This window comes from Aquila chrysaetos, chromosome 3 (assembly GCF_900496995.4).
Source record: "Aquila chrysaetos chrysaetos chromosome 3, bAquChr1.4, whole genome shotgun sequence".
In the NCBI taxonomy this organism is placed as follows: Eukaryota; Metazoa; Chordata; class Aves; order Accipitriformes; family Accipitridae; genus Aquila; species Aquila chrysaetos.
The window spans coordinates 16242454-16270316 of NC_044006.1; the positions used below are offsets into that span (position 1 = coordinate 16242454).

Genomic DNA, 27863 nt, shown 5'->3' on the forward strand with positions numbered 1-27863 from the left:
GCCACCTGCACCAAGATGCCACCATGGGCCCAGGCATGCCACTGCGGTCCATGTGCCTGGACAGGCCACCGTGAGCCACTGCCACCTGTGTGCAGGCATGACCCACGTCCAGATGCACCGTCCCTGTCCAGGCGTGACCTGTGTCAGCTGCCACCTGTGTTTAGACACGACCACCCGTGTGGCGATCCCATCCCTGTGCAGACACCACTTTCGTGCCAATGCCACCTGCGTGCAGATGCCAACCACGTCCCCGGACATGCCACCCGTATTGTCCTGGCACGGCACAGCTCAGCACAGAGGGGCCCTGGCCCAGCTTGGGGTGCTCACCTCCCCATGAGGGACCCAACACAGCTCTCCAGCAGAACAGCTCCTTTATTTTTAACGTTACCCTGCCCTTGACCATTTCATTTTCAGCACATCAATACACGGAGAGGAATCACACAGTACAAACGGAACCTGGGTTCACCCTGAAGACCTCAGTGGCCAAAGAGTTTCCAGCTGTAGCAATGGCTTTGCTGTAAGTTTTGGGTGGAAATGGTTCTTTCCCAAAGAAGTAAAAAGAACATAGAAGTGCGGATTATGTTTATGTCATTTTCTCTCTCCTGACATGATCTTGTAATTGAAAATTTGAACTGTACTTGCTAATCTCATCCGAATCAGTCATCTGCGTATATTAGAAACAGCACAGACACCTTTTAATAGGAACAAGACTAATTTGCCTCCCATGTTTTGATTTCAAGCCCCAGATATGATGATTGGTGGGGAAAAGCAACCACTTGAAAATAAGACCAAAGGAGACCTTGAGGCCCAGGTTAGAGTTCAAACCGACTGTGTATATGTTTAGATTTTAACTTGTTGTACTTGGTGATCAGATCCAGCTTACTGTGCCCAAGAGTCATTCTTTTCTCAGCCCCATACGCGCCGTGCTTTTCTACCAGCATGTCCTCAGTGAGTTTATCATAGCAAGGAACTACTACAGGCTTTTTCTCTCGTTTGAGCTGGTTGTATGGGGATAGCAGGTCCAACTTTCCTTGTCCGGGACTCTGTTGTTTTTCCATCCCATAAAAAGTGTTGTCATTTTCTGCTGTTGGTTCCCTGGCGGCAGCAGCAGGCCCTTTCTCCTTCATGCTTGTCCCATTGCTACTGGCACTCTCCGAAAGGGACTGCAATGTCTGCTCCTGTCTCAGTGGGGAGCAGTGGCTGCTGTTAGCCTTAGTGTCCCCTTGATAACTAGTTTTATTGGAGCTCAGGGCAGGGGAAGGCTCTGGCTGCAAGAATGTCCTTGCTGTCATGAGATTTGATTTGTGATACAAGGCTGGGGTGGATTTATTCGGAGGACTGTTTGGTGAGTCCGGTGGTTCTCCTTGCTGCTTAGGGCAAGTGGGCTTCAGAGATGTGTCTTCCTTCCCCTTCTTATTACAAGAATCAGAGCTTGAATCTTGCTTTTCCTGGTGTACATTGCAGCTGGAGTTTTTCAAAAAGGGAGACACTTTTATGCTTCTGATGCTTACATTGGAAAGGCTGCTGGAAGGGCTCAAGGTTTCAGCATCATTCACCTGTGCAGGTTTTAAAAGGTTGTTGGCAACTTTTGAGGCGTTCTGAGAAGATCTGATTCCAGGATCTGGCACACAGAAGTTGGTCACTGCTCTGGACTCTGCATACAAGTACCGGAATTCCTTATCAAACTCCGCAACAATTTGACCACGGAAGTGGGTCACCAGGCTGGTGTGGACTTGGCTGCAAAGCCAGGTGAAACTGTGAAAAAAGAAAAAAAAACAGCACATGTAACTAGTTCACAGAGTGTTAGGATACCTAGCATTGATTTTAACATTCGAGTGATGTATTGCTACCCAATTTATGCCATTAAAACTTTCTCTGAAGTATGCAAGTCTGAGGTTACTTGCAGAGACGAATGTACTCATTACATAATTACAAAAGAACAACCTAAAATGGTCTTTCAATTTCAGCTTGGTGATGTAATGAACTATATGAAAATATAAACAACGAACAAGAAATATCAGACAGTTTTCCTTAGCCTTATGAAGGATGTAGAGCAGCAACTCGTCCCTGCCTAAAAAGCACAGCAGCATGTTTCAGGCCTTTTCTTCTCCAGCTTCCTCTTTCCAGTGCTTTCTGCCCACAAGCAAGGAACCATCGTTTCCCATTCTTCATCCCATCCGTGTGTTGGAGAGTACCAGCTAACCGTTTGTGGGCAGGCTTGTCAGTCCATGCAGGGGGGTACTGCAGTGTGTGTGGTTTGTATCAAGCAGACAGTGGCAAGGAGAGCTCCGACTGTCTGGAGATGGTGTGGCTATGGGACAATGAGATGCGAAGCATGGGGCACTGAAGGGCTCTTTCTGCCCAACTTGTATTGCAGACTTTCTAGCTCAGCATTTGGCTAGCACAGTACACTGCAACCATACCTTCCACAGAGGGTGAGGAGACTGTTTGGGGAGATATTAAGGCATGCCTGGTCTCCTGCTCTCTTCCCTTGCCTTGGCAGGAACTACGTTCTCATGTCCTTAACATCTGCAACATGTGATAGACTTGAAGAAGCCACCTAGGCAGGCAGGAGGGTGAGGAATGGAGATCTTGGGCACTGCCTTGAGGAGCTGAGGCCTCCAGAGCCCCACAGGAATACCTCAGGACAGGAAGGCTGATGATGTTTTCTGTAAGTGTTGCTGCGAGATCTCCCAGACTCATTCCATCTTTTCCTTGCCATCCAGTTAAGATGCATGGTGTTAGAAGTTCACAAGTCCTTTGCTGAGCAAGTCCAGTCCCCTGCTCTCGCAGTACAATGTCTTGGGATCTTTTCTGGGAGCTTGTTACGTTCCACCTTGAAATGAATTAGGTTTCGCCACAGCTGGGCAAAAACTTTCACTAATTGCCACTCTGCTTATTTTCCTTATCTGTTTAATGCTACCTGTTGTTTGTGCCAAAACTGTAACTTAATTAGCTCTCCCCCCATATACCTACAGATAGTAACACATTTCTCCTCCCAATCTTTACAGGCATAGATTAAACAGGGAAGCTCCTCTTACAGAGTAGATTCCTCAGGCTCCTGGTCATCCCAGCCATTTGCTGTTTCTTTTATTCTTGCTGTAGTCAAACCAGATTAGCAAACTAATTGTGTTAAATAAAACAGAAACTTCACAGAAGTACCAGCTTAGGGCTGCATTATCAGCTGCTAAAGCAAGATACTGGCTCTGACAAGAGCAGGATGAAATCACAGAAACTACAGGAGAGCAATTGTAATGGGAGATTACAATTATTCTCAAGTAAATGTCATTTCAGGACAAGATACTGGCACTATGTTTTGGGACCTCATCAATGTTTACTTCACAAGACAGCTATTTGGGAACTTCTAGTACGAAAACCAGCTCTTGGCTTGTTCCTGAGCAGTATGCAGTTGCTGTGGTTCATAATTTTGGTTTGAAGAAAGTAGTATACTTACACTCAGCACACACCCCCCTCAAAGAGCAACATAAAATGAAAAGATCAATACTCTTCTGCTTAATATCAAACCAGGTAAATTAAGTAAGAATGAAGAAGTAGTAAGAGTGAAAAACTTTTGCAGGTGGCATGAAGATTATTCAGAAATACCATACTGGAGGCTCAAAGCAAGTGCATACAACTTCATAGAGAGACATGGGGAAAAAAAAAAAACAACAGAAAATAGCTGGGATGGCTAAATGACAGAAGAGAAGCTATTAAGATCAGAAAACCCATCTTTCAAAAAGCTTGGGTCACGCATTGCAAAAGGAATAAGAAATAATATTCAGCTCTCTGTGGGGCTAGCACATTGTCCATGTGTAATAGGAGTGCTCAGATAATTCCTCTGCATCAGTGTTTATTGTACAGGAGCTTGGGATGATCCCTGTCCTGAACCCACCTTTATACAGAATGTAAGGGAAGATCAGTCTCATGTTGAAATCTCTGTAGAAGGGATTAGAAAACATATCAACAAAGCAGAAAATAATAAATTGGCAGGACCAGGTAACGTTAACCCAAGACCACCAAAGGAATGCAAGGATGAAATAGCTCAACTACTAACCAGGACATGTTAACTCTCACTTGAAAGTGCCTTGGTTATCAGAAGAGTGGAAGGTTGTGTCCCAGTTTTGGCTGGGATAGCGTTAATTTTCCTTCTAGTAGCTGGTATAGTGTTATGTTTTGGATTTAGTATGAGAATAATGCTGATAACATGCTGATGTTTTCAGTTGTTGCTACGTAGTGTTTATACTAAGTCGAGGATTTTTCAGCTTCTTATGCCCAGCCAGCAAGAAGGCTGGAAGGGCACAAGACGTTGGGAGGGGACACAGCCAGGACAGCTGACCCAAACTGGCCAAAGGGATAGTCCATACCATGTGATGTCATGCCCAGTATATAAACCGGGGGCAGTTGGCCTGGAGAAGATCGCTGCTCGGGAACTAACTGGGCATCAGTGGGCAAGTGGTGAGCAATTGCATTGTGCATCACTTGTTTTGTATATTCCAATCCCTTTACTATTATTGTAATTTTATTATTATCATTATTATTTTCTTCCATTCTGTTCTGTTAAACTGTTCTTATCTTAACCCATGAGTTTTACTTTTTTTTTCCTCATTCTCTCCCACATCCCACTGGGTGGGGGGGAAGTGAGTGAGCAGCTGCGTGGTACTTAGTTGCTGGCTGGGGTTAAACCATGACAGGTTGCTAATGTGATAGAATTTTTTTAATGTTTCAGACCATTAAGTCTCATAACTGCCCAGCACAAATTAGTAGACACTCTTCTAAAGAATACAATTAATGGCCATATAGGTAAATATGATATAATAGGAAAGGCAGCTTTTGCAAAGGAAAGTTATCTCTCTAGGCTGAGTTCTTTGAAGAAATCCAAGAGTCCCAACAGGGGAGATTTTGTGTAGCCTGTATTGACATTGTGAAAAGCATTTACCCCAGCGACACTGCCTGGCTCCCAGGAGTGCTGGTGTTCCTGTCCACGTTGCTTACAGCTATTACCCTTCTACACAAGAGTGCTGCATCTGCACTGCACAGTGCTTAGACATATCCCAACTCAGGACCTACTCCACTCACGCATACACTTGTGTTCACTTGAACTCCTCAAAACCACAAATGTGCTCAGAGGGCTGAGTACCCGCTCCTCTGGAGGGGCAGGTTTGCATCCCTCGCACTGCGAGTGTTGTCCCATGAACTGTGAGAAGACCCTGGTCAGCCAGGTGGAGCCTGCCTGGAGAGGACCCTGGTCAGCCTGCCATCCCTGTTCACCCAGCCTGGCACCACTGTTGCCAGCAGACCTGGAAGCAGAGCTGTGCAAGTGGTCATGTTTGCCCTCCTTGTTCTGGCTTGGAGGTCTCATGTCTCAGACTCAAATGGTCTAGCAGGAACATTGCAACAGCTATCCATCAAGGCCTCTGGCCTCACCTTAGCAGGAGATAAACAACAGGTCTTGCTTAGGTTTTCCTTCCCTCCCCGGACAAAGTCACTTCCACCTTCGGTCTTCTCCCAGCACCCTCTGCCCACGTACTGCCTCCCTACGGAAATGCACGAGACAGATACACTCAGCCATCTCCTCTCATCCACATGAACTGTCCTTTCCCCTGTAAGGGCAGAAGCCTCAGATCCAGCAATATGCTCCCCTGGCCTTACAACTGTCTGTGCCACTGATGGCTTTTACAGCTCTTTCCCCAGTCCAAGCATTGCTGTGTCCCAGTTTCCCATGCCGATCCAATGAGGGCCTGCCCACTGTGTCACAACAGGACCTGGAAGGAATCATCCAAGTCCCCCAGTAGCACAGCCCTCCTCTTGCCATAGAACAGGTTTCCATGATAGGATGATGTGGCCTTGCCAGCCATGGCTATTCCCATCACTACAGCTGATAAGGGTCTTTTCCTCCATGAATGGCATGGAGGAAATAGCCAGGGAATGATCATTCTTGGTCTCTTCTGGTATAAAAATGAGGTATTGAACAAAGTTAACAGGATACAAATGCAATACAGGCAAGAAGCATAACACAGCACACAGGCAAGCTGTGGAGCTCCTTACCGCAGGCCACTGTGGATGCTAAAAGTTCATGTGGGTTTCTAAAAGTGGTAGGATTTTCCTGCCGTTATTTTTTCCATAACAAAGTGCTGCACAAAGAGATCCCGTATCCAGTTCTGAATCACCCTGGGGCACAAATTACAGGAGTCTGGGAAAGGATTGCTGTAGGATAGGATCCCTACCCTGCCTTGCTTTCAGACACTCCTGCAGCAGGAACCCCCCAGGAACCCGTGCAGCTCAGCCTTTGGCCAGGAGGTGGAGTTGCAACATCACCTCCCAGGAGGTGGGAGACACCCCCCCCCCCCCCCCCCCCCCCAGCCTGTCCTGCCGCCGCATCCCCTGCCGTGGGGCTGCGGCTTGGGTCGAGCACGGGTGGCAAGAGCACCCTGCGGTATTTCAGCCGAAGTCTCGGTCTCAGCAGCATTTTTGACAACAGTATTTGTTCTTCTGCGTGCCCTTCTGCAATACGGTCTAGGGTTGCAGTAGCCTTTCTACAGCTGTATTGTACAGGTGACTCGCAGTTCTTCACACTCAGCTTCTCTGCTTCAGCTATTTCCAACTGATGAGATACCAATTTGCAACAGAAGGTTTTTTGCTTATTTCAGTAGTTTCTCTTACTCATTATTATTGCTTTTCTGTCACTTTGGCTGTCAAAGGCATTCTTTTCCTTCTGTATGCCAATACAAACTTCTGTGTATCATTTTTGCTCATTGCTAAATGTAGATACTACATAATACCCATTTAATTTCAAGTCATGTTTTCTTTGATAAGATGACAATAACCTGACTTTATTGCTTGCTTCCAATGCACTTGAAATCATTTCCACTCCTCATTTTTTGTCTTCATTTTGATTAAAAACAGTGCAATATATTCAGTTAATTTGGGCATCCCATCTCAGTTATTTCTTATTTGTTATTCATCCTTACAGCAGCATGCCTTCCCTCTTTCTTCTGTATTCACTTTTTATTTATATACCTGAGGACTTCCTCCTCTTTGCTTTGGTGTGCTCCACAAGGTTATATATAACTTATCTTCTGGCAATGCTCACTTTATTGCTATACATATCAGCCTGGGGTTTCCTTGCTGATACACTATGCTTTCCATTCCTTATACACTCACTTTCTGCTTAATTATAATTTCTTTCTTGAGGTGACTGTTCATCGAGTTAGATCTGGAACTCACTCTTAAAGACTCTTTCCTCTTGCTTGGGACATGGGTACCTGAGAGTATGAGCACCTTTCTTTTAAAGAAATTCCAAGCCTCCTCCAGCTTCAAAACCATGTAGCTTTACCTGTCCATTGCCAAACACTTAGTTTCTTCTTCCTCTGTACTGAAGCCAGGTGCAGAGCTTTTGTAATCCTCTAATTTTTTCAGTTTCAGTTGTCATGTCGGCTTCAACCCCAAATCTTGAGTTTCTTTCACTACAATATAGCAAACAATGAGCTCTGTCCTCTCTGTGCCAGTGGCAGGACACATACCGATACTTTGACCATCTTCCATTTTGAGCTGAGAAATTTAATCTCCTCTAAGGCTACTCAAAGAGACACGTAACTCCCTTTCAGGCTGACAATACCACCTCTTTTCTATAGTCCTAAACTGGCAAATGTTTACTCTAGATTTCCTGCTCAAGATCCTGTTCAGCTCTAGCCCCATTTGCCCTTAGGCACCTCTCATCTGCTGCATCAGTAAATGTCTTCATATCCTTCACTCTGTTACATTAAATAAGTGCTCAAAGAAACATACTATTTCTTCTGGTGCCCAGAATAATTCTAAATAACTAGATATATAATTATATTTAGAATTTTAGGTTATTGCTTTTCCTAGGTATCTCAATGAACCCTGTTTTCTCTTTGTCTTCATTTAGAGGAAATATAATGTTAACAATGGAAAACCCAGGGAAATATTTAATCAATAAACACATAAGAGTTGAGGGGTCTAAACCCTTTTGCCTACAGTTGTTTAAGATAAGAGCAGTGAGCTTTGTTCCCATATTTAGAAAACTCTCCAAAAACATGCCTGATACATACCAATAGGCAGCAATATTATCAGAATGAGTTCAGGTTGCCAAGAGTATTTTGGAAAATAAGAAGGGCTTTTACAAAACTATCAAGGAAAATATCAGTGTAGAGAACAACAGTATCAACATACCGGGTTCAACAAGAAAATGTCAATATATACAGTACTGTTGCTGCATGCATGTAATACTACATATAGATCTCACAGAAGAGAGAATCTGATGGCTAGATATGTAACTAGAGACTAAAAATGGATTTCAGGCATGATTTGAGGAGAAAAGAGTCTCTTCTTAGAGCTGAAGAATTAAAAGACACTTATTGAATACCTGAATAGTCAAGGATAGGAGAATACCCCTCTGCAAGAGAGGATGCAGAGAGACTAGACATCGGGATTCACTGTCAACGTAGAAGGATGTATTGAAGCTCTAGAGGGATCTAGCATCTTGGGTCTGGTGCTATCCCATATCTTCATGAGCAGCCTACATAATGGTACACTCATTAAATTCACATATCACATCCAGTGGAGAGGAACTGCACGGATATGAGTTTGAAAAAGGTTCTGAAAAAAGTGGATGCAGTTCAACAGGAAAATAATCAAAGAAAATGTATTCCAGGCAGTCACGATCAGGTGCACCAATACAGGCTGGAGAATGAGTAGGCAGCAGCTCTGGGGGGTAGAGTATGTCTTGCGGAAAACATGCGTCTGTAGTGTCACAGTGTTGGAAAAAAAAAAGCAAACATCCTGGGGGTGTATGAACTACATTGTGGCCTACAAGTCATGTGTAATCCTTTCACTTGACTTGAATACTCTGAGGAACAGGAGATGTTGAGTCTGGAAAAGAGACAACTGATGGTCAGCATGGTAACTGTCCCCAGGCTGTACAAACCAAGCTATACGGAAGGTACTATATTGTGTTGGTGTCCATAGGAGACAAACAACACACAGAGGTAGTTCTCCATGATTCAACGCTCAGGCAGGATCACAGCAAAGAATGAAGACCGAGTTGCTCACTGCAATGAAGGATAATAGAGACGTTTGGGTCTAAGTTATGAAGCACTACAGAGAAGCCACTGGTCAATGTCTGTATAGGTCCCATTAACATAAAAAGAGATAGGATGAGTCTCGGGCGTGAAATAAAAGCACCTAAGTAGGAAGCTAAAAAAGATCAGCATTTTATTGGTAGCCTTATAAAATGCTCCCTCTTCCATGCTTAGAATGGGACAGAGAAGTAAAAGAGCATTTCAGGACATGGTTATGGAAATTATGTTAGGGAAAGGATGGTAGCATCATAAGGAAATGGAAAACTGTAGGAACATAGTGACTCTATAAAGAAAGCTGGATTCCATCTTAACCTAAATGAAACCTGGCTGCTGCGCAATATAATGCAGAAGATATAGGGAGGTTTTAAATTAGAATATGGAGCAAAGCCGTGATGTATCGAAGGCCATACAGTTTGAGATTGCCCACTTTACCTTAGGAATAAAAGCAAGAAAACTGTATTCTGATATAAGGACAGGGTGCAAATCAGAATCGATGAAGAACATCTGAACAAATAAAACTGTTTAGAGAAGTGTACAGTGGTGAACAACCAGATCAGATACAAATGTTTACATGCATACATAAATTTTATGAGCTAAAGAAACAGATAGATGTTGTGAAACACCTGAGCTGAAATGATGACTCTGACACAGGAGGCATTTCAGAAACTTACTGGGTAGAAAAAAATCAGGGAACAGTATAACTGCAAGGGTAGAAATTATACAGAAAGTACATATACAGGATATGTTGCTGGGGCAGTGGCACAATACATTAAAAAAAAAAGTCAAATAAGGAAAATGATATATCAACAAATGAATATATTCCTGTTGGATTAAAATTCCACCCCTAAATAGGAAAAACACAGTATTAGGGCTATACTGTGAACTTTCTGAGCAGAGTGCTGACGCTAAATATGCCATGCTAAGGAAGTGCTGAGAGGCTAAGAAGGCAGAAAGCTGAGGAATAAAGGGAGATTCAGTTATAGCCATGTTGAATGGGGGCCATTACTAGGAGAGTTGCAGAAACTGCATTTTAGACACTATAAATGGCTGGTTTTTGGAAAAACTAACCAGAAAACCGACAAAAGGAGAAATAACATTACCAGTTCAGAAAGTTTCTTTGAAAAGGCCACTCGGCAAAAAAATAGCCATGACGTACCTATATCAAATATTCTTTCAGGACTGAAATAATCCACAACAGTAATACTTAACTTAAAAAGAGAAAGTGAGGAATGCTATATAAAAAGAAATTTAAAAGGGTAACCAAAAAGGTTAAATGCTTGAGGCAGCATGAAGATTGTTTAAAGATGCTATATTAGGGTCTCAGAGAAAACGTACTTATCAAAATAAAGACATTTTAAAACATCCAAAAAGTCACCATAGTTAAAAGGTGCATTAAAGGAAAATATTAAAGTAAACAGCCTTCAAAAACTGGAAGTCAGCAATTTTCCAATTATTAACCAGTGAATAACCTATCATTTAAAATTGAACATAGTAGCAGAGGAATGGAAAGTAGTAAATGTGAACCTTTTAAAGAGCTCCCGGAAAACTCCAAACCAGCCAGTCTTATTTCCATACTGAACAAACTTGTAGAGGCAAATAGAGGGTAAAATGATTAGATGCATAAATAACTATAATCATAACACTGAAGACTCAGCATATTTTTGTGGAATAAAGCCATGCCTCAAAAACCTCTTGTAGTTCTTTGAAGGAGGCAGAAGGCACACAGATGCATATGATCTGCTCGTTGTTGGATATTTGAATTTTCAAAGAGGTTTTGACATGGTCATTCAGCAAGGACTCTTAGAAAAATTAAGTGATCATGGAGTACAAAGGAAGGTCTTCCCAAGGAGTAACAGTTGATTAAAGATGGGATACAAATGCTAGCAATAGTTTTAATTTATCTACTGTAATCCCACAAATTTCATGCTGGGATCACTGCTGTCCAACATATTCAGAAAAGTCCTGAAAAAAAGTAGAAACAGTCCATGTCAGCGCTTATGACAAAATTATCATGGGTGGTCAAAAGAAAACTGGATAATGAGAAGCTGCAAGAGGATCTTATGGTATGGGATGAATAAGTGACAAAATGATAGACAAAATTCAATGTCAATAAATTCAAACTGCTGCAAAACCCCTGATGGTCTCTGTACGTTGATGACTTCTCAGATATTAATACTTGGGAATGAGGTCAGGGTCCCCATGGACAGTTAAAAAAAATGATCACTTCAATGTTTAGCATTAGTCAAAAAGGCAAACAGCAGACTACGAACTGCCAGAACGGGGACAAAGCAAGAGGCAGAAGTCACCATTATACTACAACACTAAAGTGTAGTGGGTGGGGATATCTTGACCACTTCATGCAGTTCTTGTCAATTCATCTCATGAAAGATAGACATTATGATTAAAGGTCTGGAAGTTCTCCTGCAAGAGAAATGACTGAACAGCCAAGGATACTTCACCTGCAGAAGAGATGATTCACATGAGGGATTATAATGGAGGAGGACAAAATCATGGCTGCAGTCAATAAAGTAAATAGGAAACAGTGATTTACTGTGCCCAGGTTATGGGAATTTGGGGGCATCAAATATAATTATCTAGCAGTAGGTCTAATGTAAATACAATGGATCACTTTTTCACACAAAACAAATTAAACTGCACAACCCATTGCCAAAGGGTATCGTGGAGCTCAACCATGGTGGGAAAAAGTCTCTTATGCCAAATTGAACATAAAGAAGCACATACAACATATAACCCCGGAGGTTCTGAAACCTCTGGTCCTTGCACCCAAGATTGTTGAACTGTAAAACCAACCACTGGGTAAGAACTCTTACCCTCTTTCCTATATCATCCTGAGACACCCCTGGATCCACCCTGGATCTTTGGCTTTACTCAGTTACTATTCTCACCCTTTGAATCTAACTTCCCCATCTGCAGGGAGAGTAATCTAAATATCTACTATACTAGGTATAGTACCAGGCTGCAGTATACCCAGTACCAGACTCCTGATTTTCTCCTGTGGAAGTGTTTCTGACCACAGTTGAACAAATTCCACAAAGAGAGACTGTTTCTTTTAGTCCAGAATATCATGTGCTTACTGGGACAGCAGAGAATCAGATATAAGAACGTATTCCACTGAATAATTATCTTCCAGAACTGAAGAAGTTTCAGCTATACAGAGATCTATAGAAAGAGAGCACATCACAGACCCAAATCCCTGCCCCAGAACAGCAGAGGGAGGAACTGACCCAGAAAACTGAGTCTGCCTTTTAAGCAATACGCTGACTCTGGGCCACAGGGAAGTAAGACGTTCCTCCAGCTGTGGGCTTCAATCCAGCTGACACATGCTCAGCTTTATCCATTCAAAAATGAGTGGTCTCAGTTATCTAATCCCCACCCCCTGCAGTCAATGGAGATGGACAGATGTTTCCAAGCAGTGATTCACTCCATTGTTCTTAGATACATGTCTTAGGATGGTCAAAATACCACCAGACACTGCTCTCCATATTGTTTATATAGATACTCTACATAACCAGTTTCATCCGGGTACTTCCATTTTTCACTGCCAGAGTTTGATAAGGTGAGTCCTCCACACTCAGAGGTGATGAAGTCAGAAGCAGAGGAGAAGGTACAGCTTGGAGCTACAGCACTGATGAGGACACTGGTAGATTGAGTGTCCAGCATGCACTGGCTGGGAGATGGAAAAGAGAGAGAAAGGGAGAAGACAACCAGTGTTCAAGGACACCTGGTGGAAGGAGAATAAAGCATTGCCAGGGCACCAAATTCACAGAAATAGCAGAACAGAATCACAGAAATATCTGTCCTGAGGAGCTGCACTGTTTGTGAAGGATAATATGATGTGCAACAGTGTGAAAATACTGTGGGAAAGATCTGTAGGTGGAAAACTCAGAGTCTAGTAATAAAAATATAGTACAAGAGCAGTACTCCCAACCCTCTGATCAGACCACTGATAGTGATCGGACAATGTTAACCGAGATTACAGAGGCTGCAAAATTAGGACAGGTAGTAATAGTGGGAGACTTCAGCCACTCATATACATACTAGGTTAATGCTTCACTGGAATGAGCTGTGGAGAAAAACTTTTTGGAAGCAATAAATTATTACGTGCCAGAATTAACTAGTCTAAATTGTTTGACCCACAAGAAAAGATGCTATTCAGGATGTGGTCTGGAACGATGCATAAGACTCAGTTCCAGAGGTAGAAGTGGAAGACCCCATTTGTAATAATGCTCACAACACAATTTTAACTCTGTAGTGGGAGAGAGCAATCTCAATAAATGTGGCACGTGGATATTCAATTTCAAGAAAGGTAACTATGTAAAAATGCAGCAATTAGTCAAAAAGAGCTGAAAAGGAGCAGTCCAAAAAAACCAAGATGACTACAACTTGTAGGTTGTTAAAAAATGCTGTACTGGCAGTTACGAAATTGGTGGGGCCATTTGAGACCTATGGGTCAAAAGGGGCATTCAGTGATAGCAAGACCATAGCAGAGAACCTCAATGAATTTTTTGCATCCATTGCTAATGCTGGTGACACTGAGACGTGTTTCACTCCTGTGTACCAGGGCCACTGCAAAGACTGCTTTGCTGAGGACTAGGAGGTTTCCAATATGATCCCATCTACAGAGAGGGCTCTGGATGTAATCTTGAGGCCCACATACCACTGGAGCTGACCTCCACCCTGGGATGTGGCAGAGTGTGCTGTGAAGAACAAGATTACCGATGGCATGGAGAAGCACAGCCTCTTGGAAAAAGGTCAAGAGGGCTACTGTAAAGGCAAGTCTTGCCTCACAGACCTGCTGGAGTTTGCTGAGGGAGCCGGTGAGCACATGGATAAAGGGACCAGTCAACTACATGTTTCTGGGTTTTCAAACAGCCTTTGACAAGGTCATAAACCAAAGCCTATTAAGAAACTAGGTCACCATGGGCATGGAGGAAAAGTCTTGTTATGGACCGAGAACTGGTGAAAGCATAGGATGCAAAGGGTAGGGCTTAATGGTCATTTTTCAGCATGGGTAAGAGTCAGCAGTGAGGCCCCAGAGACTGGTCCTGGGACTGGTTTTCATCCTATTGGTGAACTCAGGCATGGAGAGGTGCAGTGAAATCCCCAGGTTTGCAGAGGATCCTCAATTCCCTCAGGTGGTTGAATACCTCACTGAAGGTGAGGAAATCCAGAAGGACCTCATAGAACTGAGCAAGTGGACAAATACGTGGCAGATGAACTTCAGCATAGGAAAATGTAGTGTACCCATACAGAAAAATGATCTGTATCAGGCCTGTTTGATGCTGAACCTGGAACAGCTCGGGGAGGAGCTCGAAATCATCGTCAGCAGTTCTCTGAAGTCATCAGTTCAGTGTGCAATGGCAGCTAAAAAATTCAATGAATGTTGGCCGCTGTCAGCAAGGGTGATAATAATAAAGCAGAGAGCATAATTTTGACCATCTGAAACACCTTGGTGCAGCCATATCTTTGGGGCTGCATGCAATTCTGGTCTCTGCAACTCAAGAAGGACATAATGAGGTTAGAGAGGGTGCAAAGAAAGATAATTAAAATGACTGAGGGATGCAGCAGCTGCCATATGAGGAGAGACTGAAAAGGCTCTTACTTTAGATAAGAAAAGTGCAAGGAGGGTGGGTAAGATGGAGGTTTGGAAAATTGTGAAAGCAATGATTTAGCTGAATGTAGGACAGCTATTTTAACAACCTGCAGCACTAGAACTAGGGGCTTTTCATGGAATTAGTAGGAGATTGGTTTAGAACAGACAATGAGTTAGGGCAAATTCACAGACAATAGGTACAGAACAGGTACTGAAGGGAATAAGTTGGGATGTATGCAGTGATTGCACATGCTGTGGGAGCACAAGGTGGACAGACCACAAATAGCAGTTTGGCCTGCTCTCCCTAAACTGTATCAGCTGGAGAAAGAATCTAGGCTAGGTGGAGCATCATCTGACCTGGCAGAACATTTTTTACATTTTTAAGAAATGAAGCCATACTCAGACAGGTGTGTTCAGGAAGTGTCAATGTTGGCAGACAAGCAGTTAATGCTATCTGAAAGCTAACCAGCTAGGTATGAGCAAGAGAATGGAGCAGAAGAAGGTAAAGCACCAAAATGAAACCTGACATTTATAAGGGGAAATGAAGAGGAAAAACAGTGTATCATTATCATGGAGGAAAAAAAAAAATCTACATTAGTCAGTATTTTGGTAATGAATATTTTCTCAGTGTCACCAGTCTTTGTCACAGTAGTTGCTAGTTTTTCTTACCTGTATGTACCAGCAAGAACTTGGTCGCAATCAATCAGGATAAACTTCTCCAGAACCTGGCCTGCAAATTTCTTGCCCGCTTTGCTGTAGTATGTGTCTCCACTCAGATATCTTATGCGCATGTTCTGAAACCAAAGAAAGCAGAGTTGGTGAGGAGACATATATTGAACTAAACTGAAATCTTCCCTCATGCATCATTGATGGACTCCCTCAAGCAGGAGCTCTGCTCCCAGAAGTAGAATGCAGCAAGGCGTTAAGTATTTCTTGGCTTCTACATAACAAATATTTTGTCACAACGTCTGCTTCTGTAAGATAAAAATACCAGCAAACATTAACAAGTGGCACTTAGGCACAAATGCTGGTTCGAAAAAGATTTGGAGAATCCTGTGAGGCTACAGATCATTTCTGAAGTATGTAAGACTATACACTTTCTTCCAGATTATTGATAACATTCAACTAACCACAGTAGCTGATGGCTCTGCATTTAAACTACATTTTGATCTGTAACAACTAGCCAGTTTCTAATCAATCGAATGTGCTATTCTGATTTTGTACAGTGACAGACTTCTTAAAACCAAAATATCGCTCAATAAAAAAGATTTGCAGAAAGGTATTTCTACATTTTAAGAATTGCCTTTTATCAGTATATTTAAAAAATGATATTAAAATTTTCAGCTGCTGTACTCAAGTGAAGCAGACCAGATCTTCATCTGTTTTAAAGACTGCAACGAGCTTCTCTGATACAACTTTGGCCTCTAAAACTGACTGCCTAGTACAAAATGGGAAATAAGGCTCTCAGTATCCATCAGGAGCCTTTTCCGTAACGTGAGGTTTTTGCCCATAATAAAAGTTATTTGTACCTCAGCTGGGGAAGGGAGAGGAGGAGAACAGTCACTGGAAACAGTTACTGGCCTGGTCTACATGATCCAGTGCCAAACAAAACATCTCGTATGTAAATAAACATCCCTAAGGCTGCACCTACACTGGCCTGCTGGATCATCCCTTACTGCCCCTCCAGGCCAGCTCCCCTGCCACCTGCAGTGGCTTTGGCACACCAGGAGCTGTCACAAACTGTCACCACCTGTGTTTGGCCTGGAAGATCCCTTTGTGGGCACCTCATATCCGCCTAGCATCAGCCCTGCAAAAGACGAACACCCACAGCAGTTGGTGGGGGCTGCACATGCCGCCTGGGCCATTTTGCCTCTCAGTGGAGGTGGGTGCTGCCCACCCCACGGCCGGTAGGCGCTCCTTGTGCCTCCCCTCTGCCACGCAGCAGATTTCAGCCTGGCCAGGCACAGCGGTTTGTAACAGCCAGTGCTGCAGACAAAAGACAAGCACGAGTAGTTGCAATTTGCCTACAGATGCTCTCCACAGGGTGCAGATCCACAGCCCTGCCACCCCTCCAGGAGCTGCTCCTGGGCATGGCTGCGCCCCTTCTCCCCCTCCTCCTCCCTGGCAGGTTGAGCATGTGTGGGCGCCCCAGCCCACCTGTACGCAGCCAGGGACCGGCTCACCCAGTCTCTGGCCTCACGTGGGGTTCGCAGCATGGAAGTTGTGCCTCAGGGGTGAGGAGCAGGAGGCAGTCACCCTGCGGCAGGTGACTCCATTCCTGACGGCTTTCCTCTGCCATCAGAGTCCCTGCGGGCAGGAGGTGGGCTTCCCGGAAACATTGGCTGGGGAGCTCATCGCAGCAGGGTGGGAAAGGCTTGACTCTCATCATCCTGAGGAAGTCTCCCCACCCACCCAAGGACCACCATTGCCTTCAGGGCTTCAGAACAGCAGCAGATCTCCTCCAGACTGGGGTCCATCTGATGCAATGGTCTATCTCTCGCAGTGGGCAATGGCAGCTGGGGAAGAGCAGGAAGAAGGCAATAATTTATGATGCTACTGCCTTATACTGCTGCTGACTCTGTTTTCTGCACAGGGGATTTCCTGAGCCTTTTGTGGTTTGTCTTAGTGGGGAACCCCCCCCAGATCTCTTCTCCAAGTACTTGGCCAGTCTTCTCTTGAGTTCATGGAAACTTTTAGCAGGGACAGAGCTGAAGGTTCACAGTCTTGGCACTCACTTGCTGTCTTCTTGTGTCTCAGAACATGTCCTCATCTGTCACCTATGAGAAGGGAGACACTTTTTCCCCATAAGGACAGTTATGCATTGGAACAAGTTACCCAGAGAGGTTGTGCAGTCTCCACGCTTGGAGATTTTCAAGACTAGACCATGTAAGGCCCTGAGCAACTATGTCTGACCTCACAGGTGATGCTGCTTTGAGCAGGATGTTAGACTTGATGACTTCCTGAGGTCCCTGCCAACTTGCATTAACCTGTGATACTCTGAAATGCCACCACAAGTTGCTGATATAAAGCAAGATACGCTGGACACTTGGGGAGGTGTTCACCTAATCCTGTTGCCAATCAACAAAGGGATCACAGGGATTTTTTTTTCTTCCAGTGCTGAGGTTTTAGTAATACTAGTTCTCACTGGGAGGAGCTTCCTCTCCCCACCCTGGGGAAGTTAAAAACACTTCAAGTAGAGATATCCCACAGATTTGTCGCCACAGTATTTCTTCACTCCCCCCATCCTTTCCAAGGCTGAGTGAGTTTCTGATATCTGGCTCATTTTTTCGATCCTCTTCTTCCTCTTGGCAATCCAGGCCCTGAATCATCCAAACAAGATGAGAATCCTGCAGTCTTGCAGGAAAGCCAGACTGCCAGGTACCACTCTCACTCGATTTAGACACTAGTTTTATGTTCAGCAGATGGCCATTTGAAAAAAATCCAACAGTTAAGTCTTCTGCTGTGACTGCTGCCAATGCTTGATGCACCACTGCGGGATTTGCTGATGTTCAGCACCAGGATTTGACACCAGCGGGCTCACACAATGTTCTTAGAAGTAAGATGCTGGAGGGGCAGTTGCTCCAAATTCCCCATTAAACCCCAAATTGTCACCAATTATTCCAAATGGAGATTTGCCATCACATCCTGTTGCAACTCAGAGCCAGGAATAAAATATATACACTCATTCCTCTTAGATGTGAATATCAAGCATGTATGTTAACGTACTGCTTGAGATGCATCAGCTTAAGAGGCACTTCACATTGAGATCTGTCCATGAGTCACTGAATGGGGGAGGCAAGCATTAATTAGCCATTCAAGCACAAGACATGACATCAGGTCTAACAAAGAGACTTAGACATCTCCATGGATGTAAACTCATTCTAATTTTAATTAAAAACAATGGCCAGGCTCTTGGATAAGAAGCAAATAACATAAACTTTGGAGAGATGGAATTTATCTGGATCCACCAGGTGACTTCAGTGATGCAGTTGTTTATGAAAGCAAGCATGCTCCAGCATGAAGTTTTCCCTAACAGTTTCCATCTCAAGAGGCAGGATGAAATGGGTCTGGCTTGTGAGAAGCAAGAAAGGACAGAGCATTGCCAACATGGGGGAAGAAGGAAGCCTCTCTAAATTAATCTTTGTGTAGACAGGTTAAAAATGAGGGGAAATTAAGACATTTGTAACTGCATCTATTTTTAATGCTGTAAAACATTATTTTTGCATTTTCCCTAACCTGTTTTTTAGTTAAGAATGGTTTTGAGGTAACTTCCAAGCATTCCCCACCAAGATGAAGGGAAAACCTATGAAATTGGTAGCTGGAAGAGAATCAGTCCTCCTGGAAATTCTATGCACCCAGTGAAAGAGCAGAGCCAGGACTGATGGCCTTGCAGGACTAACAAATGACAACAAAAAACGAACTTCCATTGATAGGTGGTAGCCAAACAAAGCCTAAATGCAGATCTTAACATGAGATTTTTAACATGTGGTTTTACATTGAGGCAGTGCAGCAGGGCTAGGAGGAAATGGTAGGTTTTGCATCAGGACACCTGAAGAGACTCACTGCTTCCCTTCCCCACCCAGTTATTGCACTACAGCAGCTCTGGCCAGAATCTAAACTGAGCTCAGGGATCTGAATTAGGAGCAATTTAAGTCTCACAATTCTATGTCTAAGAGCAGGGGCTGAACGGGGACAAGGAAAGGAGATGATACAGGTCCACATGAACGTAAGTTTTCTGGTCTACCTCTGTCTGCCTATCTGCACCAGCCCAGCACAGCATTCAGTAATGCACTGCATCTTATTGGCCTTGACTTCACACTTCTTGTGTGTAAATGAGGACCACAAAACATCAAGATATGGGACTAGGAGGCTCCTCCACTCCTTCCCCTGTGCTTCCAGACAGATCTCAATTTCCTAGACCAACTAGCCATGGTGTCTTAGCCTGGGACAGTGAGAGAAGGGATAGGGCCTAGGGACAAGGCACAGGGAACAGAACAAAGGGTACATGGTTTTTATCAATTCCAAGACCTGTTTTATCATATACAGTGTGTGACTGAAAACTTACTGGGAAGTTGTCCTGAGTAAGAGCCATTTTATTACACATTTCCACAAAATGCTTCAAGTACTCTTCATCCAGGATCAGATAAACAGGGACGTGCCGTCTGCTTGAGGCCTCCAGCAGGTCACACAGTATTTCCATGTCTGTAAACAGATCCATCACAATTGCTATCACCTAGCCAGGAGAAAAGAGGTGGAGAGGGAAAAAAAACAAGAGACTGTTGAAATCTCATGGCCAAGTGAATTGTGCTTTAAACTACGAATTCACTATTCAAACCTCCTGAGTTATTGAGCGTCTCGCCACAAGAGTGGAGATTGCTTCTGGATCTTTGTGTTTAACACCTCTTATCCCACCCTGGCAGATAAAATCCCTTTGAATAACTATGAAGACATTCCCCATCCAGCTACCTCCTGTCTCATCTGTCATTCACAGAAAGAAATAGCTGAAAGGGTAATGCACACGCACAAACTCTGAATATAATTGATACAAGTATGTATTGCTGTAAGCAAATATGACAGAAATACAGCACATAAACAGAATAGCTGAGACAGACCAAAATCATTATTCAATTGGTTTGAGGACTCCATAGATGACTAACATATTTATATAAAGAAGTATAATTTTTTTTCAGGAAGGACACACTGCCAGGTAAGGGAGAAGGTAACTTGATCAAGTATGTACATGTCCTTGTTCCAGGATTACATCCTAGGGGTGACTAGACAAAATCGTAGAATAACATGTGTGGGAAGGATCCCTTCCCTTTCCCTGCTGGCAGCACTCCTGCTAACACAGCCCAGGATGCGACAGTTCTGAAACCTAACAGTAGGAAGAAGGAATAACACTAACATTATTAAAAAAAAAAAAAAAATTAAAGAAAATCTACCTCAATAAACTGAAGACTTGCACAATAAGGTCTCCAAGGGAGGGGTTTTAAAAAGGAAAATAATTTTTAAGAGAACTTCCAGTTCTTTAAGGAATGAGATTGAAGAAGGCCATGGCAACCCACCCCATTGTAGAGATGGGATGGGAGGCAGCAGACCATCTTGGCTAAATGAATTCTCCAAAACCTGGAAGGAAAATACAGAAATTGGAAGGTAGGACATGACAAATACTTACTACAAGCAAGTTGACCCAGAACTAAAAAATTCAAAGTACAGTATGACCTGCAACCAGAACAACAGAACAAGGGAAATCAGCCATAAATAGATTAAGATGTGACTGAGAAACTGTTCCACTGTTCCTCACAGAGTGAGGCTGCCAGCAGTCAACATCAAGGCGGCCATTATTTGGATCAGGAAGGGACTGCTGGGATCCATCTGTTGGCCATCACCATTCGTGACAGGAATCAGGGGAACATCTTGGAGAAGGAAGGAACAGGCAGGAGAGCACCTGCTGAGCTGGATGATTTGTCAGGCCTGACACACTTCACCCGAGGATGCTTGCAGAGCAATCTGGTGACTTAGACCTTGAAAGATCAGTTAACACTGAGATCTCATGGAAGATGGCAACACACTGGGGGACTGAAAAAGGTAAAGTAGTGAAGGATTTACCGACAGGCCAGCTTCATTTCAAAAGCTGAAAAAATAGTGGAACTACTGACGAAGTACTTTAGTTCCAGTCTTTACCATATCTTAGCAGTAAATAAGGTAACTGTTTGGTAGTTTTAAGTTGTGTGCATAACTCTGATTTTGAGTTTCTGCACCTAGTAGAGGATGCCCAAATAAAGATGACCCAAAAAGTAGTGAGTTTTGGAGTCACGGTCCAATGACCTACTTTACCCTGCTACTCAATGTTCATGCCCTGCACTACACCTTGCACACAAAATGCATGAGTTTGTTCTGCTGCTCATCATGCACCCCGTGAGGAGGTAGGAATCCTGTTTTCAAACACCTCCTCTGCCTGTGTTAGAGCATGGCCACGAATGCCATTCTGCATAGTCCAAATCACCCTATGGAGCAGACCATGTAGGGTGAGCTTTCCTCTGCCACTTCTTCTCAGCTGCTCCTCTTCAAACAAAGAGTTAAATGCAGAGGACAGCAGTGAGGTTGACTTGTATGTGTGCAGTGGTTCAAGCTTTAAATAGCAACAGGCTGAATCACGTTCACGGGTCTGACCTGGAGTAACTTCAGAAAAGAGTAGATGAGCTCCAAGTACCACCGTCCTTGGATGTGGGGACAGGCTCACATCTCTGCTCCAGACGGGCATGCTGGCCCCAGATTGCCCACTGCCCAGTAGCTCTTCTGCTCTGTTTTCATTAATAAACTGCCTCTTTCCAGGCTCATACTCGTGGCCTAGGTGCTGAGTGGAGGCAGCTGCCATGGGCAGAGCAGGGCCCCATTGGCTTCCCCATGCTCTCCTGCCCAGTCTTTTCCTTGGCAAGCTGGCTCCTCTCAGGCCCGCCCTGCCTGCACACACCATGGAGAGACCCTCTGCACCAGAGCCATGGCAGAGGAGGGCAGCAATGCCACAATATTGCTTCCTGCTCCCTTGGGGATTTACCCTGTTTGCAGATGGACAAGAGTTCTTGGTTATATGTGATTTGTCCCCAAAGACCATCTCTGTGATGATGCCTTACACACTGTCATTGGTCCTCAACATCTTGCAGAAGACCCTAGGCCCAGCATATCACAGCAGGGTTTGGGAAGAACCTTCCAGGAGGCTGGTGGACATGTGGCATGTGGACACAAGGCAGCTGTCATTAAGAGCTAAAAATCATTCTGACTGTCCAGGCCAAAACCACATCTCCACCCTCTCACCCTGGCCCTGGCTTCAGAGTCCGACTCCAAAGGGCACCTCTTCTGTAGCCCTCGTCAGTGTAATCTTCCCAGAAGCCTTATGAGGCTTTAGCAAACTCTTCTCCGCTCCTGAAATGCACCCATCTGGCATGGACAGCAAAGTCAGCCCTGGAAGAGTTCTGAAAGCAGTGAGAAGCATCTTCAACTTCCCAAATTAATGTTGCTGCTGGGCTATCAGCATTAGGTACTGCTGCGACCCACACAAAAAAAACAGGACTTCACCATGTCTTTCCACATTGGCCTTCAGCTAAAGACCAAAGGCAATTTAGCCAAATGAATTTGATGGGCCACCCATCCTCTAATGAGGAAGCACAAAGGAAAAACTATAGCCCAAACCTTGTGTAAGGCCTCCAGCAAGTCCCTCTCAGCCACATTTGCCTCACAATATTCCAGCTCATCTCAAGCTTAGGTCTGAGGCAGGCTTGGCTCTGGAGACAATCTACACTTGGCTTGGGAAGTCACTATGATGGAGTCAAGAGAGACCAATGCTCCTTTGTCCCCAAGACCCCCACATGCTCAGAGGCATTCCTTGCGCCTAGTGTGCACAGAATGTCAACACAGTCTTGCTTTTCTCTACCAGTGCTCACAGGCTTTGGCAGAGTTTGGGGCTGTTGCTTGCCCAAAACCAACACTGCCAGTCTGCAGTGCTCGCTGTGAGAGGGATGGGGCTCAGCAGGCAGTAGCATGGCTGTGCATGGCAGGACGTGGCACAGAGTCACCCGTGGCATCCAGTGCTCTGGGCTGGATGCAGCTGGCTGCCAGGCAGACCTGCATCTCCTGGCAGCCTCATGGCAGGGCTCCGGCGTCAGCACGGGAGCAAGCGCCCCAGGCAGCGGGACACCAGCTTGTGCAAGCTGGGTGGAGCCCTGTGTGATAGTCAGACTCATGTTTTCCAAAGCAGGTCTTCACTTGGCATCAGGAGGTGGAACAGGCTATAGTTCTATTCACAGCGTCCTCACATGCAATCCCTTCACAGGAGGGATTCGGGTAGAGTTGCTCCTGGTGGTGCTGGCAAGTGCCCACAGCCGATATCAGGCAGAAGGCTGGCAGCCTCACGTGCATTGCAGTTTGCAGCGAGGAACATCACAGTGGGGAGAAAGGGGAGGTTGTGCCCTGCCACAGCCTCCCATGGTGGAGATACAAGAGCCCATGGTGGGGCTGCTTATTCTAAGCATGGGTGCCACAGGAGAATCGTAAGGGCCACTCAGATCACCATATCCTCTCAGTAAACAAAGCAGGCAGCTGTTATAATAACATCAGCTCAACCCCAAAGCCAAGAAGTTTTGGGGAAGACAACCCCAGAAGTCTTCCCCTTGAAGCCTCCTAAGAATGTATTGTCACAAAAGCTAGGTCTGAAGCCTCAAAGATAATTTCCAACAGCTCTATAAAGCAGTGGAAGTTAGGTTACTAAGTACCATCTCCAATTTAGGCTCCTGACAACTTCTGTCTCACATTTAAAAGCCTTGGGCATTTAAGTCAATCTGGCCTTACAAACCCAAATGTCCAGTGCCTCCAGCCCCTTGGTTTCGGTGGTGGGAGCTGCAAGGCTGGGGCTGGCTCAGAGCATCCCTGTTCCCCACCACGCTGATCATGGCCTCCAAGCCCATGGCACAGCCTTGGCGGGTGAGGACATTGCAAAGACACAGCTGCCCCACAGGCTCTAGAAAATTCACACCTTGCCATTATAGGGTTAAATCATGACATTTCTAAATCCACTTCTGGAAACTCACAATTCAGCAATTACTGCAGTCATCACTGGGAATTACAGCACTTACCAGCACCCCACTGGGGTTGCCATCTGTCTGGTTTCTAACCAGCACAGCTGGTTTTACTGGTATTTGCCAATAGCAGTGTGGTTTTGGTCATTACCATAGTGTTGCCATTTGAAGTGATACATTGCTTCTCTGGGGGACCATCAGGGACCCTTCTATAATCGCACCTAAATGCAAGCGTGCAGCCAGTGTCAGAGTTGTACAAGAGGGGCAAAAGAAGCATGGACAGTTCAAAACAGATTAGAGCTCATCCAGTGACAATAAAATTCTAATAGTATTATCAAATGAAGGCTAAGGTGTGGTTGTGCTGCATCTTTTTATGCCCGCAAAGAGAAAAGCTCAAATCTGAAAATACATCTTCAAAGACAGCTGGTTAAATACAGCAAAGTAGAAAGACAAACTGCACCAGCAAAAGATACCAATAAAACAAATGCCCTTTTTGCTGATTTGTCAGTACAAATACGCTGTTGCAAAATATGTCAGCTGATGTTGTTCTGTATGACTGTACAGGAGAAAACAGCAAACATTTCAAGACACATGCCTTCCTGTCTACAGGACCCACGAAAAGCATTCAGGGATCTCAACATCTTTCCCACAACCCACCAGGTGTATCCCCTTTCCATGTTAGCTGTAAGGACACAGGAGGAGAAACTACTCTAAAGGAGCAATATATGATGAGAGCTTAAAGCCTAGTGGAGAAAATATTTGAAATGCAGAAACAGCAGTTGAAAAGCAAAAAAAGCAAGCAGTTCTCTGCACAGTTGCTACTGGCACTTCAAGCAAAAGATGTTTTTACCTCTGGGTTGCTTTTTTGTCATTAAAAGACATACAGGTAACATCCTTTTGGATGGTTTGATGAGCAAAATGACTCAGTAACTACTTAAAGATGTGTAACTGGGGTTGTGAATGAGCTGGAACTGCTGTCAATCATTGAGTTAATCATGGGAAGCACTGGCCAGAGCTGCTAACCCAGAAGCCAGTAAAACACCAGTAATAAAACAATAAGATAGTTGAAAACTCATTCTCAAGTTTCACGCAACAGTCAAAACACTGTGTGAAAATCCCCAGCTTGAACATGAAGGGCTGAAGATTGTCAGTGCTTTTTCAAGCCAAGCAAAAAAAGTAAAAAGCTCAAAATGTACTTAAAGTACAATAAAGCACCTACTGCCTGGGCAACCTCCTTGCAGCAATAGAGAAGTTCCTGTGAACTGAGAAAGCACCAAGATGTCTTTCATGTGGTTTAAAGGATCATAATATCATCAGAGATCTGGGACATGTGCTAAGTGACAAGGGGACATTTCTTGGTAGTCATTTACTTTGTGCATTCTGCCATGACTATGTCTTAATCCCCATTAATGAAAAGGATGCAGTAAGTGTCACAGGACTTTTCAGATCATTTAAGATATCATAAAGCAGCTGCCTGCCAGGACAAACAGAACTTTTTGTCACTTACTTCCTGAAGAAAACTTCCCATATTTGCCTACAAAGGTGCAACAGAAGTTCATGCATTAAGCAATGGCTGCTTACAACTGAGCAGTAGCTTACGTGGCAAAACGGTCTTCTTTTGGACAAAAGAAAAAAAGATCCCCATGTATCTCATATCACACCCAAATTTCAATGATATGTGGTTCTTTGATAATGTTACAATGCTGCACAGCAATCAGAGCTGCATGGCCCCAATTTCATCTGCTGGGGAGAACACAAATTTGCTTAACTCTGCAGATGGTGATAGGAGATAATACTTTAGCTCAGTCTGCCTGGAAACAGCTTGTGTTCTTGACACATCTGAAGTCCAGGCTTAACAATTCTTTATCTCCCGCTTTCTGCACTAGGCAGTAATGAATTTAAGGAGTGACTGTAAAGTTAAATAAGAAACTACTGGAGTGATAAGAGAAATTGCCTAGAAGCCGACTGGTTAAAAGTGAACTTTGCACTAAAAGTTTACTCAATATCACCATGCTATTGAAATGAAATACTACAAAAGAAAACGAACATGGAACAGATGAAGAGAACCATAAAGAGGACAAAGACAATAAAAGCTGAAAAAGTGTCTGAGATACAGTTGTCCAAGCTGCTGCTTTAGTACACAGTATAGTGGCAAAGTAAAAAGAAACAAGAAGGAGCATAATTTAGTGAGCAAATTGTGCCTGGTAGGTAAGTATTGTAGTCGTCCAGTTTTTATTACATCCGAGGGTTGGCAATCTCTACCCAGCAGAAACTGTGCGATGGGGCAAAACAGGCTGATCTCACTCATCCTCAGAGAGGCACAGACATCAAGTCTAGGAGATACGATGATGTATTCTAACCTACTTCAAACCACAGGCAGGGATTTTCAGTCCCACAAGTTTACTCAGGTCCCATGTTCTCCCACAGCAACTCACCAGTGGTATCCTCTTGTCCTGCTTAACATGATGGCCAGGGGTCGAGAAAAGCTCTCACCATGCGAACTCCCTGGCAGAGGGCAGAAGGGCCAGCTGAGGACAGCTAAGCATTAATGCTGCACGCCCCACCACTCACTTGCTCCAGGCTTTGGTACTGTGCTCTGCATACCCACAAATACAGACGCAGGGTGCCTGAAAGGGCACTACCTGTATGACACGAAATCCCAGGTGGAAAGAAGTTACAGGAAAGGAAAGGAGCAGGAACAGTTACAAATCTGCTAGAGAAAAAGCAATCACAGCATGGCAGACATCTAGAGAGCAGCAACAGCTTGCAGCGTGTGGTGTACAGTTGCGGGACCAGCCACCAGGACTCAGGTGCTGTGGCACAAGACCCCACTCAAGGGACACAGCTCTATACATACCATCCGTGCCCGGCTGATCAGAGACCGGAGCAAATCCTTAATGCTGTTAGCTTTATTTCTTTGGAAAATCACAGTGGCTTGAGTCTGGCCAGACACTGTGAGAAGTGGTGTCCCTGGCCACCCCAGCTCCAGCTCTGGAGGGTGCACATCAGACATGAGTGGAAAGTAGGTGCCAGATGTTAATTCAGAGTTCAGGGAGGACCTGTCTCCAGCGTCCGCATCACCAGGGTCAGCCTCTTTGTCTTTCGTTGCACTGGCATCTGGAAAGCTTTGGTTTCTCTGATGGCTCATATATTCCATGTCCAGGATGGAAAGAAAAGGCAGCTCCCGTTCCTCAGCGATGGCACTCAGATAGCCGCGTTCCCCCTGCTCAAGAAAGGCGTCTATGGCAAGCCTGGCTGTTTCACTGTGCTGGAGCACCAGTGGGGTGGGCTCCCTCCACCACGGCTTCTTCAGCTGCTCTAGGCGGCTCTTCAGTGGCCCAGACACCCCCTGCTGGCCCCCATAGCTGCGGTGGAACTGGGGTCTCACCTCTACTGCTAGGTAGTTGAACATGACCAGAGCTGTTGATGCTAAGAAGTGCCTTTCCAGCTGGATTAGCCCTCTGTCTGACTCCAGGTCTTTTCTGGCCCTCTTGCACTCCTCAGCTCCTCCCAACAGGTTCCTTCAGGACTCAGCATGAGCTCCACTCCTCCGCTTGGGAGTTAATCACCAGGTACAGC

The 27863-nt window shown here is 44.6% G+C and overlaps 1 protein-coding gene across 1 annotated transcript; it reads right to left on the reverse strand.

The window, feature by feature from the left end:
- Positions 1-389: 389 nt before the first annotated feature.
- FAM83C (family with sequence similarity 83 member C) lies at positions 390-27863 on the reverse strand. The gene is made up of 4 exons (XM_030010773.2): positions 27142-27863; positions 19778-19945; positions 15382-15506; positions 390-1755 (listed from the first exon to the last, which is right to left on the reverse strand). Exons 1-4 carry the CDS (start codon positions 27694-27696, stop codon positions 813-815), a joined length of 1791 nt encoding a protein of 596 aa, XP_029866633.1. The 5' UTR covers positions 27697-27863; the 3' UTR covers positions 390-812.

What these genes read in the sequence shown, in the direction of transcription:
- FAM83C (XM_030010773.2), bottom strand. Translation starts at nt 27,696, where the DNA reads ATGTTCAACTACCTAGCAGTAGAGGTGAGACCCCAGTTCCACCGCAGC. An exon ending in TGATCAGCCGGGCACGGATG is followed by an intron (nt 19,946 to 27,141) that starts GTATGTATAGAG and finishes TCTCCTGGCTAG; the next exon opens with GTGATAGCAATTGTGATGGA. An exon ending in GTTCTTGCTGGTACATACAG is followed by an intron (nt 1,756 to 15,381) that starts GTAAGAAAAACT and finishes CTTTTTTCACAG; the next exon opens with TTTCACCTGGCTTTGCAGCC.